General features: G+C 32.2%; 1 protein-coding gene across 1 annotated transcript in view; it reads left to right on the top strand.

Moving 5' to 3' along the window:
- Window positions 1-6,724: 6,724 nt before the first annotated feature.
- Window positions 6,725-16,209, top strand: part of Atg7 (Autophagy-related 7) — a 38,340-nt gene continuing 28,855 nt past the window's right edge. The window contains 4 exon segments of the mRNA XM_076483857.1: window positions 6,725-6,832; window positions 12,928-13,072; window positions 14,249-14,303; window positions 15,499-15,616. Of these exon segments, the coding sequence (XP_076339972.1) occupies window positions 12,931-13,072; window positions 14,249-14,303; window positions 15,499-15,616 (315 nt within the window). The 5' untranslated portion in view covers window positions 6,725-6,832; window positions 12,928-12,930.

Below are 16,209 nucleotides of genomic sequence, written 5' to 3' on the forward strand. Positions count from 1 at the left end.
TAGAAAAGCGATTGTTAGCAGTATTGTGGACCTACCCTATGGTTGAGGTAATGTCCCTCAAAAGTTTTATTGAAATGCATCTTAAATAACAGATATGAATTATAAAAGTGTCTACAATAAGAACTAAAATATTGTACACTAAAATCGTTCCACAATAGAATAGTTATAGGCATAAATATCTTGCCAGTGTTCAAAAATGGCAGAAGACAATAACTGTTCAATATATTCAACTTGGGTCAGAAGACAAGTTTTAGTTTTAAATAGCCAGGTTATTAAACTTCCAAAGCTAAAATCAGTCTAATTTTTTATTTCCATCTATATGAAGATATTTGAGTTGCACAACCGCAGATACTTGGAACAAGTTTGATCACACATCATAGCGAGTAATGGATTCTCCACTTTGAATAGCATAAGACACAGCATAATACATCTGTATCAAAACAATTCAGAAGAGAGGATTGGGTCGTTTCTATTTAGTAGCATCATTTAACTTTACAGGGGTAGATGAAATTCTCACTTATCATAATTAGAGTTGACTTGAAATGTTCAATACTAGTTTGTTAAAGAAACTATAAGTAGTGAATTACTTCACAGTTTACTGCACTTAAGAGAGGATTACCATGAACTACTACATCAAGGATGAGTAACATCGTGGATGATATCTAATTATACGTCATTCAAGTGTCTACCTTTTCCACTGTTGATAGGATAATAAGTAATGGTGACTCAGGGTTTAGTTCCAGAATTTGATTCTGTCACACTGCCATCACAGTCTAATAATCAAAGAGCCTACACCAGTAGCAAGACTTGCTGTGATTATAGCATCTAAATGTGTCTGTACCTTACAATCCTGATTAATAGCTTTTCATCTGAGCTTTCAAAGTCTTAATTACTATCTCCATTTAGGCAAACTGGTAATGAACTAAACATACATTCAGCAGCACCAGCTCTGAGGTAATCAAGTGGAAATCACACCAGGTAATGTGAACATTATTTGGTGAAAATCATTTAGTAACTTATAAAGCAAGAATCACCGTTTCCTTTTAAACACTGATTTCTCATCTATATGACTGTCTTTGCTCAAAATCGGATTCAATGTTTTAGAAACAACTGTAATATCCTATTCTGTAAACGGTTTTTGTTCATATGTTTGACTTATTTTGTAACAAGTGGAATATGTGCTATACGTTTATTGTTCGAATTTATTGCCAACAAATCACAGCTACCCATTGCAGGAAAATAATCTCAACCCCCATATACAAATACCTGATGTTTGGCGTCGAAAACAGGATTATACAGGACTTTTGGCATGATGTGATGGATATAACCCTAACACTATTTATTTAGTTCTACATCAGTTACTTTGTCGATATAATTATCTCTTCATGCAGCTGGATAACTGGTCTTTCATAATTGCAGAACAATACCGGAATTTCATCTACTTTTGAACGGCTTGAGTTAATAGTTCTTGATTTCTGGACATTAATAGTTAATTTCAATTGTGAGCTACCTAACAACATTACGTGGCACCAACGTACTAGACACTGTATATAGTAAACCATGAAATACCATTTATGTACCTGAGAGTACTCTGACTTTCTATTCGATATATACTTGTGCAATCCACTATTCTTGGTATCGATCAGGCCATCTATGGATAACTACTATGAATCGTCAATTCGTCAGATGCAAAAAGAAAACAACTAACAAGCTATGGAGCATATTCATTTCAAGGATGTCAACGTCAAAACAGAAGTTGCACAGCTACCTGTGATCTGTAAGCAAAATCTCCTAGACATAATCAAAGCCTTGTTTATCACAATTCGCCGGAATGAATTTTTTTTTCTACTAAACCAAGTGATAGTCCACTTTGAGTGCTTAATATATTGCAAAATTTACCAGCTTTCTAGCTGTTCCTGAACTGCAGCAATATCTTCCATGGGCAAAACATGTATTTTCTACTTGGAAATAAAATAACAAAGGAACAAAGCTAGCTAGAATGAGGTCAATTCAACAGCTTTCTCGACCATGTGTTATGTGAAACCTGTACATGTGCAGAATAAATAATAAAATTCGAATAAATATTATAATATTGAAAAGATACGAGTGCGTGGCCTATTTATAAATCACACTTGTATTAAAAGTGTGCATCACATAAAAAACTTCCTTTTGTTTTGGCAAGTTCAAGAACTCCATGTTTTAAATGAAACGTTTTTCATAGTTTTAGTCCCCAAAATTCCAGTCTACTCATTAACCCTCAACTATTAAAGCAACTGCTAGTTTAAAACAAGTAACCACGCAGACAAAATTAAATTGAATTTTTGTATATCAAGGTAAAAAATATAACAGTTTTGCTTTTGATCATTAAAGAGCAAAGTACAGTGGACCTTTAAATTTAGAAATAAAGCTATTTTTCTGTTTTCTTTTTCAAAATTTCTCTTTTCTTTTTGAGATAAAGCTTACCAAGAAACAGCTGCATTTCACTTGTTAACTAATTGCTTCAACTGGGACATCGTTAAGGTATTTCATATTATCAATCAACTGTGACAACTACCAATCTTTAACATAGTTAAACTAAACCTCTAACACTGCAGTGCGTAAGGCACATAAAACCAGAGTTCCAAGACACAAGCGGACGAAAATGATAATCCATCCCTCCTGGATGAAATGTACGTCTTTCGCAGGTTAACTCCCCATCTGGCCCGGCAAGTCCACGTGGGTTAAGGCGTGCGACTCGTAATCCGAGGGTCGCGGGTTAGAATCCCAGTCGCACCAAACATGCTCGCCTTTTCAGCCGTTGGGGCGTCATTATGTGACGATCAATCCAACTATTCGTTGGTAAAAGAGTAGCCCAAGAGTTGGTGGTGGTGCTGATGACTAGCTCCTTCTCTCTAGTCTTACACTGCTAAATTAGGGACGGTTAGCGCAGATAGCCCTCGAGTAGCTTTGCGCGAAATATAGAAAAAAAAATTATCCATCTAATGCCTAAGTAAATTTGAGTAGTACAGGGGTATGTCTACGGATTTACAACGGTTCTATTTAGGGGTTCTATTCCCCTCGGTGGGCTCAGCAGATAGCCTGATGTGGCTTTGATAAGAAACACACACACACACAAATTTGAAAAGCGTAATAACGTGTTTTACTCAAGAAAACAACAGCATGAAGCGATCCAACCATAACTCTTGACCATTCCATTATAAGGCCAAAGAATGAAGTCACTAAGACACGTTACCCCATCTTCAATATAGCTACTAATTAAAACTTTCATAATAATTCAAAATATCTGTAAAATTAAAATTTTCAAGTATTAATGATGTTAGTTAGTTAGTTAGTTATCACCATTAGATTCTATCTAGGAACATAGGGCCGCAATTGCTTGCGGATTCTTCAACAAATATTTAAGTGAGTAGGTTGTTAGCCCACTGCACCGAGCCGTCCCTAATTTAGCAGTGTAAGACTAGAGGGAAGGCAGCTAGTCATCACCACCCACCGCCAACTCTTGGGCTACTCTTTTACCAACGAATAGTGTGATTGACCGTCACATTATAACGCCCCCACGGCGCGACGCGGGCGCGAACCCGTGGATTACGAGTCGCACACCTTACGCGCTAGGCCATGCCAGGCCCATTAATGATGTGAACAATATTAATTAATACATATGCAATGGTATTATTGAAAAGACTGCACAACCCAGTTCTATTATACCGTATTCCCCTAATAGGTGACCACAAAATGCGCGTCATTTGGTGTGAATAGTCCTATTTTAAATAATGAGGGAAAGTACTACTATTATTAGAAACGTTTACCAACCTCTTTTACTTTTGATGCTGTTGAAACCAGTGCTATCATCCATGATGAAGCTCTAAATTCATTGACTGAAAAAAATCATTATTGAAATACCATCAAGCCAACAAAAATGTGAAAGATGCTATAATAAATAACTGTCGCATACTTTCAAATGATCTAATTGTTCGTTATTTACTGCTAATTTCTTTTTAAAAACGTAAAATTAAAAACCCATTGGCACACAGTAACGTTAATAAATATTACAAGACCAAGCAATCGTTTCAAACCTGTAAACAGTGCTGGTTTCTGAATTTCACGCAAACTTGCACGAGGGTTATCTGTGCTTGTTGTCCCTAATTTTGCAGCGTAAGTCTAGAGGGAAGACAGCTAGTCATCACCACCCACCGCTAACTCTTGGGCTACTTTTTCACCAACGAACAGTGGGATTGACCGTAACATTATGAAGCCCCCACAGCTGAAAAGGCGAGCATGTTTGGTACGACCGGGAATCGAACCCACAATCCTTGAAGTACGAGTCGAAAGCCTTAACCCACCTGGCCATACCGGGCAGCCTGTGAACAGAGTAGATGCTTCAATAATTTACACATAAATAATACTTCTTGCATATATGGTGGGCCCGGCATGGCCAGGTGGGTTAAGGCGTTCGACTTATCATCTGAGGGTCGCGGGTTCGAATCACGGTCGCACCAAACATGCTCGCCATTTCAGCTGTATGGGTGTTATAATGTGGCAGTCAATCCCACTATTCGTTGGTAAAAGAGTAGCCCAAGAGTTGGCAGTGGATGGTGATGACTAGCTGCCTAACCTCTAGTCTTACACTGCTAAATTAGGGACGTCTAACGCAGATAGCCCTCGAGTAGCTTTGCGCGAAATTCAAAACAAACAAGCATATATGATCGAAATATCAATTTCTACATTAATCAGTTATTCGTAATCATTGCAGAATGTATAATGTACTGTATAGTGTACATAAAATGTTGACAAACTTACATAGGATGGAAATGACGCATATACTCCGATTAAGTTTTTAAAAAACAACATGTTTTACTAGCAATGAACAAGTTATTGAAGACACCCCTTTAACAAGAATTAAGGCATATTTCAACTGACATATATAAGGAACAAAAAATCTAATTATCTGTAAACATAAACCCTTTATTTAGGTGGTTTGAGTGAATGTGTTTCACATTTATAAACCACTTTTCTTTTTCTTACTACGTATTTTTCTTTCGTATGTTCTTTAACATGTACATACAAATCGCTCCAGACAGAAGGTGGATTTAATATAATACGTTGCATGGTTAAGTAACCCATGAAAATTTTCATTTAATTTGATATTTTATGTTTAACATGATTTTTATTGTTACTCTTAACTTTCACTTTGGTATTTTAAGCTCAATGATTAGTAATAAATACGGAGGATAAACAACAATATATATATATTTAAGAATTAAACTCAATTTATGACTTGAAGAATAGTTTATTTGTAATTAATTACAAAGTGTTACAATGGGTCATTTGTGCCCACCATGCGTATCATAACCCGATTTCTTCAGTGGGAGTCTGCAGATATGCCGCTGTGCCACTGACGGATGTTAAAGAATTGAATAAATAAACTTCAAGAACAATATTTATTTGCCAAATAATAAACATGAAAACTGACGAATACATTGAACTTCGGCTAAAGCTTCCAGATAGCAAAAAAAAAAAAAAAAAGGCTAATTTTCAATTTATGCTAGAGATATGCTTTGTTAGACGGACAGAATTAACCACCATATACTTCAATAAGTAAAAAGGATTTCCGTAGAGTTTTACGTATTTGTCCATGCCTTCAAACTATTTCCAAACTCAATCACAGCAGTGCTGCTAGATTTTACAGAATACTAAGTTTTTATCCCATAACCTTTCTGCAAGCTACTCCCATCAATAGTGATATATTTATTATAACCAATTTTAGTTATTATTCAGATGAATTTACATTGTTACCTTAATTTATGGATTTCGGTTTGTCTCTTATAGTGAAAAGCCACACCGAGCTATCTGCTGTGTTTCCTGCGAATCGAACCCAAGATTTTAGCAATGCAAGTCTGTAGGCTTACCGCTGTCGTGCAGGGAAACCTATGGATTTTGGACTAATGTTTGTTTGTTGCATTTTGAGCAAAGCTACTCCGCGTTAATAATAATTAGAGTTTTTTCAATACAATATTAATTTTAAATTCATTATTTTTGTCTTCAAGATTATTTCACACGGTTAGCTTAGTTTATAGATTTCAAACTAACCTAAATCTACTAAGCTAGCTTAGCAAGTAAAACTTACCACGTTGTGGTAGTTCATAGTTAAAAATCGACTTACATGAAATAAAGTTCTACTGCTATACCAACACACCTGTACGCTCGTAATTGATTAGAGTATTTAAAATATTATTTTTATTCTTTATTATTAAGTAATAACTCTGTTTAATGTTTTGCTTAATATATCATTTAGAACTAACTTGGGTTTCCTGGGTTGGCCGAGTCTAATGTTATTGAATTTATTTTGTTTGTAGTTAAGAACAAACCTACAAAAAGAACTACTTGTGTTCTGTTCACTACTGGTACCGAAACCTTGTTTCTAAGGTTGTTTCTAGGTCGAAACTTTCAGGGAGTTTACTGGCCACAGAAACCGATTTTTACAGCAGGGGCATAAACAGCATGGTTACATGTTAGCAAAAGTGTGTTGAAGCAAATGGTGCTTACTTTGATTAAAGTATATTTTACAACACTGATTTATGCTTTTCCAAATCTCGCAGTTCAAAAACGACATTTATTTCTGGACAACCGAAAACAACTCTTTTTCCATGTTTTTATAGGTTAATTATTTGTGCGACGGATGTTTCGTGTGTTATAATGATGATCCTTATTAATAGTTAGTATTGTGAAACGTCGTGGCGTGGCGTGAGTGTGTGCTGGCGAACCATAGATATAATATAGATAAAAGTAGCAGAGAGCATAGGTTAGATGAGTAATACACACGGTGTTGAAGGTGGTTGGTATATTATTTTCGGTTTTTAATCTGATGTGATACATAAACTAAACGTTTGGAGAGAGATATTTGCGTGAAAATCTAATTTTAAAATAATATGAATAAGGATTAATTTCTTGGCATAACGATCAGACATTTACAGTTTTATTAGTTTCTGGAAAAATTATTCTAATTGGTAGCATTTCAAAGTAACTAATAAAGTTAATTTTATCTTTACGTGTTGTTAGCATTACTAGTAGTAGTACTAATATAAATAAGTCCCATGATTTATATTGTTTATACACTATACAGTAACTAGAATAGTTGTAGAGTAATTGTATTTGTTCGTAAAGATTACAGTACAAACACAATTTGTAATTGATACACGGTTTTATTCATTTTTATTGTAAATAAAAAAAAGATGGATGCTTGTTAATTTATTTATAAAGTATTATTATTATTATTAGCTACCGATGCTATTAATAATACTAGTATTGTTAATAATGAACAGCTAATGTTTAGTTCCTGAATTAAGTATCGTGTAATAACACACATGTTGCTGCCTTTGTGCAATATATTTTAGAAGTGTGTAAAGAAAGTACTTGATTACAAACGTATGATTTATATTTTTCTGTTAAATATAATAAGCAATAATAACTTGGTTTGCAAATAGTTCCTCTTTTAATTTAGCCTTTAGGTAAGTTTCCTAAAAACAGTATATTTTATGCTTGTTGGTTTCAGTGTTTTGCCAGCTTTTCAAAACTTGAAATGAATATAAGTAATTTGAATGAGCCTTATCAGTATTTAGACTCTACCTGTTTCATAATCAGATGATTTGCTGGAAATTTACTACTATTGTAGCATTACCACTATTAGTAATCCTGTGTTGTAGGAATATGTGATAATATATATGGTATTGACTTGTTTTGATATTATTATAACGTGCAGAATTTAATTATTTAGTATTCTATTTGAAACTGGCAGTTAATAACTGAGAAAAAGGTGGTCATGTGTTGCATGTGGTAGAAATTTTCAAAAGTACAGTACAAGGTTTAAATGAGACATTTTAAGAATTGCTAAAGTCAGTCATTAGGCTTTCTTCATTTGTATGATGATTTAAAGGTATAGAAGCTGTTTTCTTATGATTGCTTTCACCTAAGTGCATTAGGAAATTGCAAATGGAAACACAGTTAAGTAACTTAACTATAATTTTAATAATTTAGTATTAGAGGTTAGGGTTGTTTTTGGACTGGGGAGGATTTTAACTTTGTTTATAATTGGCTTATGAAAATAATTTTTACTGAATGTACAAAGCTTAATGGAAGTTTAATTTTTTTTTTTAATGCCAATACTGTTAATATCCATCACATTGTTAAAATTAGTTTTGTGTGCGTTTGCAAGTTTCATATCACATTTAACATTACTGGGTCATAATTAAGTGATTACAGTGATTTTTGTTGTTGTTGTTTTGCTTCACAAGTTATTGGACATTAAGAGTTATTTTTGTGGCTAATTAATTTTTTTTAATGACAAATATACTGACTGAATTTCTCTCAACAAGGGAAGCTAATTGTAAAATAAAAGCCCATTTTAACCCCCTATTTCTGACATTTATCAATCTACTTTTTGAGTTGTAGTCACTACCATTTTAAATGAAAATTTGTTTAATGTTTCCTGCTCATGTGTTTGAGAAATAAAGTTGCCTTTATTGGAGATGTCTGACTTTTCTAAATATTAAATAAATGACCTTGTATCCCACTGCACTTACTCAACATGGTGGAGGGTTTCATAGACAGTGTAATCAGAGGAGATATTTCATCTATTAACAGCTGTGATGTTTTAGACATTGGTGGTAATGTAATGGTTAAATAATTGTGTAATGGAAGAGGGAAAAAGTTGTTGTTTGGGTTTCTTAACAGATCTTCTGATCAGAAGATTGATATTGATAGGAATATGAATGCTGCAAATGAAAACTCGTTTTTTGTTATTGAAAACTGCTGATATGATGGGAAGTTGTTTCAATTTGAATTGAAAAAAAAAATCAAGATGTATATTATATTATTACTTGGCATTAGTGTTCAGTTCTGAAGAAAACTTTGTAATGTAGGTATGTTATGCAAAAGCCTTTAAGTAACAGTGATCATAATAGTGTCATTTGCTTACTTTTAGATCAAGCATAGAGTAAGTCGTGTCCCATTATTTTAGAAATGCTCTGTCAGAAACTGAGGGTAAGGTTTCAATAATATAAAAAATTTATGGCAGATAATAGAGAATACCAAAATGACATAATTGAGGTTAAGAAGGATTTTAAGACTCTTGGCCTGGTAAACTTGGATCTGTATTATTTTGCTCTAATATTAAAACTGGCAACACTGTACTTTAAGAAAGGTAACATTTATTTTTGTTCTAGTGTTTTTCTAAAAACTAAGAGAATTAACCTGTCTAACATGCCTAAAGGAGAGGGTGGATAGTTTTTCTAATAATGGTTTGGGGAAGCTTAAATTTCTCAGTTAATAAAACTTCTGGCCATTATAGCTTATCCATTTACTGTTGATTACATTGAAAAGGGAAAGAAATGTTGGTGACAGTTGAGCAAATGGCATCAGGAAAATTCTGTGCTGTTGGTTATATGTCACCAAGATGGTCAGAATGTGTAGTACTGCAAGGGAATCAGGCCGTTCCATCTTTGTCAAACACTAAATACTGCATAAGACAAAAGCTACATAGACAGGTGGAGTAAGGAGAGAAAATAATCCCTCATCTATGTCCCCAAGCAAATCAAAGTCCACCTGACTGTTATAATTACAAAGACAGGTATAATTTATTTAGCATTTTGAATAACCAGTATAAAAAAACAAAACAGAATTAGACTATTCAGTATACAAGCACTTCCTGGTAAAATACTTCATACTATGGAATACCCAGCATTAAATGCATGTGGATGCATACATGCAAAGTGTTGGTTTGTGGTTTTAGAGGAGAGTAATTATAATTACTGATATACTAAAAATTTGAATGAATAAATGGGAAAGATATTACTTTTATATTTCTACATATATTTGATATAGAAATATAAAATATAAATTGTGAAAATGATGTGGATGCTTCTACACAAAAACATACACAGTGACTATGCTACTTATATACACAAGTACATACATGCAACATCACTCTTGTACATTTAATTATCAGTTAGGTTTGTTGAAAAAGGAAAGAAATGTTGGTGGTAGTTGAGCAAATGGCATCAGGAAAATTCTATGCTCCTGGTTACATGTCACCAAGATGGTCAGAATGTGTAGTACTGCAAGTACTTTAAGTTTAACAAGGGGGAATATCCTATCCTTTCCAAAAGTTGTTAGATAAGACAAAAATAAGTTAATTTATTAGGTCTAGGAAAGACTCAGAATATCACATTGTTCATTCTGACTGCTTTTATTGGTAAATGACTGGAATTCATTGACAGGGAAAACACCTTGAAGATTGGATTTGATTAAAAACTCAATAAGATTTAAGGAAAGGATTGTCTTTTCCTCCTTTTTTGGCATTTTTTGATAGGGCTTTGTGTATATCAGATGAAGTGTGTAGATTTCCAACAGGCTTTTTATAAGATTCCTAATTATCATTCAGTTAGTTAGTTGAATTCTTACAGAATTGGAAACAACTTGTAAGATTGAAAATACATTATTTTAATTTGGGCACCATTGTCATTGTGTTGAGGGACTATGACTAATGGCAGTGTCTTTTTAAGTCTGTCTTTGGACCTTTGTTATTCATTAGCTATATGTCTGTGTGTTTGTGTGATACCACTATAGATCCAAAAGAAAAGAACCTAGAAACTTAATTATGCACCCATACTAAGTCTGGTTATTGCTTATCTTATCCTTGTGTTAGCATGTATATGTACATCTTTTTAAGGAGGCAAGCTAGCAACACCCTATATAAAAGAATTTACTTGCCATATCTCTAAGAGGAAAGAAATTAAACTTAATTTTGTACCCATACAAAGTAGACCTTGCAAATGCACCAAGGTATTACTTATCTTATTCACCTGTGAACATCCATGTGCACATTGTCGTAGTGAGGCAAGCTAGCAAAAAAAAAAAAAGTGGTTCCTTATATAACAACTTTTTAATGTATACAGAAAAACCAATTCCTTCCAACAATAGCTTTCATGTCCCTTAGTAACAAAAGTATAAACTAATATTGTTGTTAGTCTACATAGTGAAAGTATAAAATGAAATATGTAGACAACAAAACTGGAAATATATTTGATTACTTAACTTAGTCTCTGTTGATCAGATGTTTTTTTAAATTTAAAATATTGGTGATGTAACATAAAATAGCATAATTCAGAAACAACTTAAGTTTAAAATTGGATTAATCTCACTTTAACACATCAGCCATTAGGCCATTCATTCCCACAACAGTTAGATTTATGCTTTCTAACTTCACTCTGGCCAAAATTCTCTTTCATGTGACTTGTTTTACTCTGTTTTTACTCATCTGGTCACAGCCACATCTATTTTTCTGTCATGTAGACCTCATAGAAATCTCCATAGCCTTGACATCAATGAATTACAAACACAAAATAAATAGTAATACTATGTACAATAGTCTTTTATACCTGAAAGCATAAACTGCTAGCCTGTGATAGGTAAGGCTGATTCTTTAGAAAAGCTTGTCTCACCATCTTAAGTCAGGATTAAGTCCTGTCAGTTGCCCTGCACATCAAACTATACTGTCTTGTCTTCAAATGTAACATGCTCTTCAGCTTCGACAGTTGATGTCCCTCTCCTTTCAAGAGCATCTGTTATTCACCATATTGTGTCTTCCAGGTGTCTTTTTTTTTCCTTGCGACTTCCAATTCATAAGCTTCTTTGGGTATCTATATAGCATCTAACCTCAGTTCTTTTGTTTGTTTGATATTAAGCATAAAGCTATACAAAGGGTTATCTGTGCTCTGCCCACCATGGGTATTGCAACCTGGTTTTTAGCAGTATAAGTCTGTAAACATATCACTGCACCTGGAGGGCATATTTCTTTCAGTAATTCCTAGTATTTATGTTGCATTTGAATCTTCTCTAATTTTGTATTTCTCTTTGAATAAAGTCTTTAGAAGATGTTTCTTAAACTATGATAGTGGGGGGCAAACAGTAACAAATATTTTGGTTGTTTTGACTAGATATAAGCTTGTAACTTTCATGTACTGTTTTAGAAATAGCTGTTAAACCTAACTGATAATTAAATGTACAAGAGTGATGTTGCATGTATGTACTTGTGTATATAAGTAACATAGTCACTGTGTATGTTTTTGTGTAGAAGCATCCACATCATTTTCACAATTTATATTTTATATTTCTATATTAAATATATGTAGAAATATAAAAGTAATATCTTTCCCATTTATTCATTCAAATTTTTAGTATATCAGTAGTTATAATTACTCTCCTCTAAAACCACAAACCAGCACTTTGCATGTATGCATCCACATGCATTTAATGCTGGGTATTCCATAGTATGAAGTATTTTACCAGGAAGTGCTTGTGTAGCTTTTGTCTTCTTGTGCAGTATTTAGTGTTTGACAAAGATGGAATGGCCTGATTCCCTTGCAGTACTACACATTCTGACCATCTTGGTGACATATAACCAACAGCATAGAATTTTCCTGATGACATTTGCTCAACTATCACCAACATTTCTTTCCCTTTTCAATGTAATCAACAGTAAATGAGTTACTCCCAATAAGATCATTGGCTTAAACTGATGAGATATACACATTCAAGTTGAAGTTGTGTACAAGTAAAACTATGCTTAACAGTTTTTATAGAATTTGGTAAATTTATAGGTGGCCCTGATAAATCTTCTTGTCTCCTCTTTGTCACTCATTTCTTCTGTTATTAAATATAGATTAACATGCCTCACTAGTATTTTAATTTCATAAATGGCAATTTAATTAACAGTTATATAAACTTTCTTAACTCATTTTTACCTTAGTCTTCTTTGAAAATGTTGCATTGACCAAAAGCAAAATGTTGGTATAAATTAAAATGTGTAGTTAATGTTAAATTTTAAGTTTTTAATTTGTTTTATAAAATAAAAGCATTTTTGTGATTCTTCAGAAAATGGATGAAGAAAAACTTCTACAGTTTGCTCCCTTCAGTTCATGCTTGGATCCTGGATTTTGGTATCAGCTGACTCAACGTAAAATAAATGTATATAAACTGGATGACAGCCCAGTGTCAATAAGTGGCTATTATTCCAATGGTAATCAAAGGGTATATAATTGTATGCATAATAGTATATTAGATGTTTAAAATCTATCAGATGGGTATTTCAATGCTAGAAAGTATATTTTTTTGAAAGCATTAAATGAACTTTATTATAAAGTGAAAAAGGGTTTTTAAATGTTTTCAAATTGTGAATAAAAGAAGTGAATCTTTTATTGATAAAACATTGGTATTATAATTAAGGTTTAAAGTTATAGCTTTTTGATGTTTAAAACTATATCATTGTGATGCATATATTAATATACCATTGAGTTTTAGTTATTGTAAAATATATATGTATATACTATTTTTTGTTAATTTTAATGGAGAGATTCAGTTTTTGGAAGTTTAATATCTGATTTTTCACCTGTATTACAATATTAGAAAGTTTGTTATTTAAGTTGAATTAAATAGTAAAAAAAAATTACATGTGATGACTAATTTTACAGATTCCTCTCATTTTGGTATTATGAAACTTTTTGTGATGTACAAGTTAAAAACAAACTATAAATGTAGACATATAACCGCTTGTTGTAATGTGCAAGACTAACTTTCACTAACTAACTCTACTCAATGTATTTGAGTAACATAGCTATTTCTGTTTTTTTAGCCTGTTTAATTTATCAATCTAAAAATAAAGCACAATTTTCATAAAACTTTAACAAATATAATGCGTATTACAGACATTTGATTTTGAATAATGAACTTTTTTCCTTTAAATCTAAATTTTAAGAGGGTGATTGCTTAAAATCTCTTTCTTTCCTCTCTCTCTCTCAAGATTAGTAATTGACTTTAACACTGTAACCATGAAATTTATCCAGCAGGAATCTCAAAGTAAATTGTTTATTTCTGTTGCTTTACTATCTCACCAGTAATCAAATCAGAGAGGGTATATTTTAGGTGGGATTCAGAAAGAAAACATTATCTTAATTAAAGAAAGAAAATTACTCCCATAATCTACATTTATAAAAGACTAAACCAAAACACTTTTTTGAAACTAAAGAGAGAAATAGTCTTAGCATTGCAGTTGGTTTGCTTTTTGATTTTTTTATTAAAAAAAATCAAATGCCTTGGACTTCTATGCTTTTCTAAGCAGAGTTAAAATGGATAAAAAAATTAAATACTATACTTTTGATTGAAATGTTATCTGCTTGGTTGTGTGCTTTTATTATAGGAGAAGCACCAGGTCTTCCAGTTTTAGCAAATATAGACTATGCAGCATTTGATGGGTAAGTGTTGTATTTGAAGGTTAGTATGTTTCCCAGGATAAAGTACATTTGGTATTTTTAAATATAAGAGAAATAGTAGTAAATGTAATTTAACATATCAAAGTGCTCTTAGATTTTATATGAAAATAAATTGGAACTTCTAAAGTATTGAACTTTTGTTGGCTAAACATTTTTGTTTTGAACCTTCATCAGAAATTCCATTCATAGCAATAAAATTTCTAAATAAACAGTAACACTTCCAAAAACAGAAGAACGAACAAAACTTTATTTGTTTGAGGCACACGTAAGGACAATTTTGTGAAGCAAAGTAATTTAATAATTTGTAAAAAGGAGTGTATATACCTGATTGATATACAAGATAATAATGACATTAAACTACAATCACTGAGAGTTAGGTTGAGACTTGAGAAAATAACAAGTAAGAATAATTGAACAGCATGAAGCTGAGAATTATTTAATTGAATATATAAGCTCTAAATTATTAAATTTTTAGGAGTCTCAATTTTTCAAGTAGCACATTGACCCAATTGAGTTGCTAGATTCCTTTTTCTATTGTTTTGTTACTTTAAGACTAAGATGTGTGTTCAAGTATTCTTAAATTTCAGTATAATACTTTTAGATATATTTGTCACATATATATCACTTAGGTCATCTTAATATTGGGTAGTATCAGTATTCAACATTGAAGTATGTTTGGATAAGATGTGACTTGGTGCATGCTATAATGCTTTAAAACTGGAATAAATATTTTTCTAGTTTTGCATAACCATTGAAAGGTCTGTAAAGCTGCAGAAGTGTTTTCATTATCAGGTCATTAAAACCAGAATTTTCTGACTAGTATAAATTTTCTTGTTCTCATGGAAATTCTTGGTACCTAAGAGTTAGTTAAAATGAATCAATATTACAGCTATTCTGTCCATGCAACTTTGTCATGGATAAAATTGGAGAAATATCTTTAGTCTGTAGAACTTTATGGATTAAATTACAACACTTAATAAATTACATTATTGCAGTACTTTTGTTATAATTTTTATTGAGAAGCATTGATAGTAACATTTAGCAAAGATTTATTAAGTTAACTAAGATTTTTGGCTGTCATGCAAGTTTTTAAATATTGAGACTATAATTCAGGAATAATTGTAATGTAATTGTGTTCTTATGCATGGTTTTCTAGTGTTATTTTGTATTTCTCTAGAAGTCGTAAAGTACCAGCACATCACTTTACCCTGGTGGGCACATTGTACAACACCAATACTTTGGAAGAATTTAAACAGAAAGATAAGCAGAAGCTCATATTAGGTTTTGGAAAACAAGTAAGGAATAATTTTATATCTGGTGTTATCTTGCATGTAGCATGTCGATCGTTTTTAATCCAACAGTATGTCACTAGTATCTCTCACAGTTAAAATATTTAACAAAATTTAAAATTGGTACAAAACTTTTATATAAGTAGTTTATTCTTTAAGAAAATCATGCAGCTAGGTTTAATAGTTCTGTAAGTTTGTAGGTTGTGAGATTTTAGAAAGTTTCTTGTGAAAGGTTGTTTTTAAGAATAAAAAAGTAATTCCTTTTATCTTTGTTTATGGTTTGTGTGTTTTAAGATCCTGTAAATGTGTTCAATAGCTATTTGTTAGTAACAGTATATTTTTTTCTAATAAAAGCATACTTACTCTATCATTTATTTATGCTGCTGTGAGTTTTTTAAATTTAGACTTTTAGTAACGTTATTCAGAGGGAGTTTTTTTAATGTTAAGTGATGCTTTTGTACCTTAATGACTAGGATTTCTTAAGTTTACTTAATGGTTTGAACAGTATTTAAAGTTCAGTCACTTCACAATGGACTGAAACTACTGATTGGTCAGTGAGCCATTTACAATGATGTATCAAGTTAATTAGTACACTACTT

Source organism: Tachypleus tridentatus, chromosome 13, assembly GCF_004210375.1.
Source record: "Tachypleus tridentatus isolate NWPU-2018 chromosome 13, ASM421037v1, whole genome shotgun sequence".
NCBI lineage: Eukaryota > Metazoa > Arthropoda > Merostomata > Xiphosura > Limulidae > Tachypleus > Tachypleus tridentatus.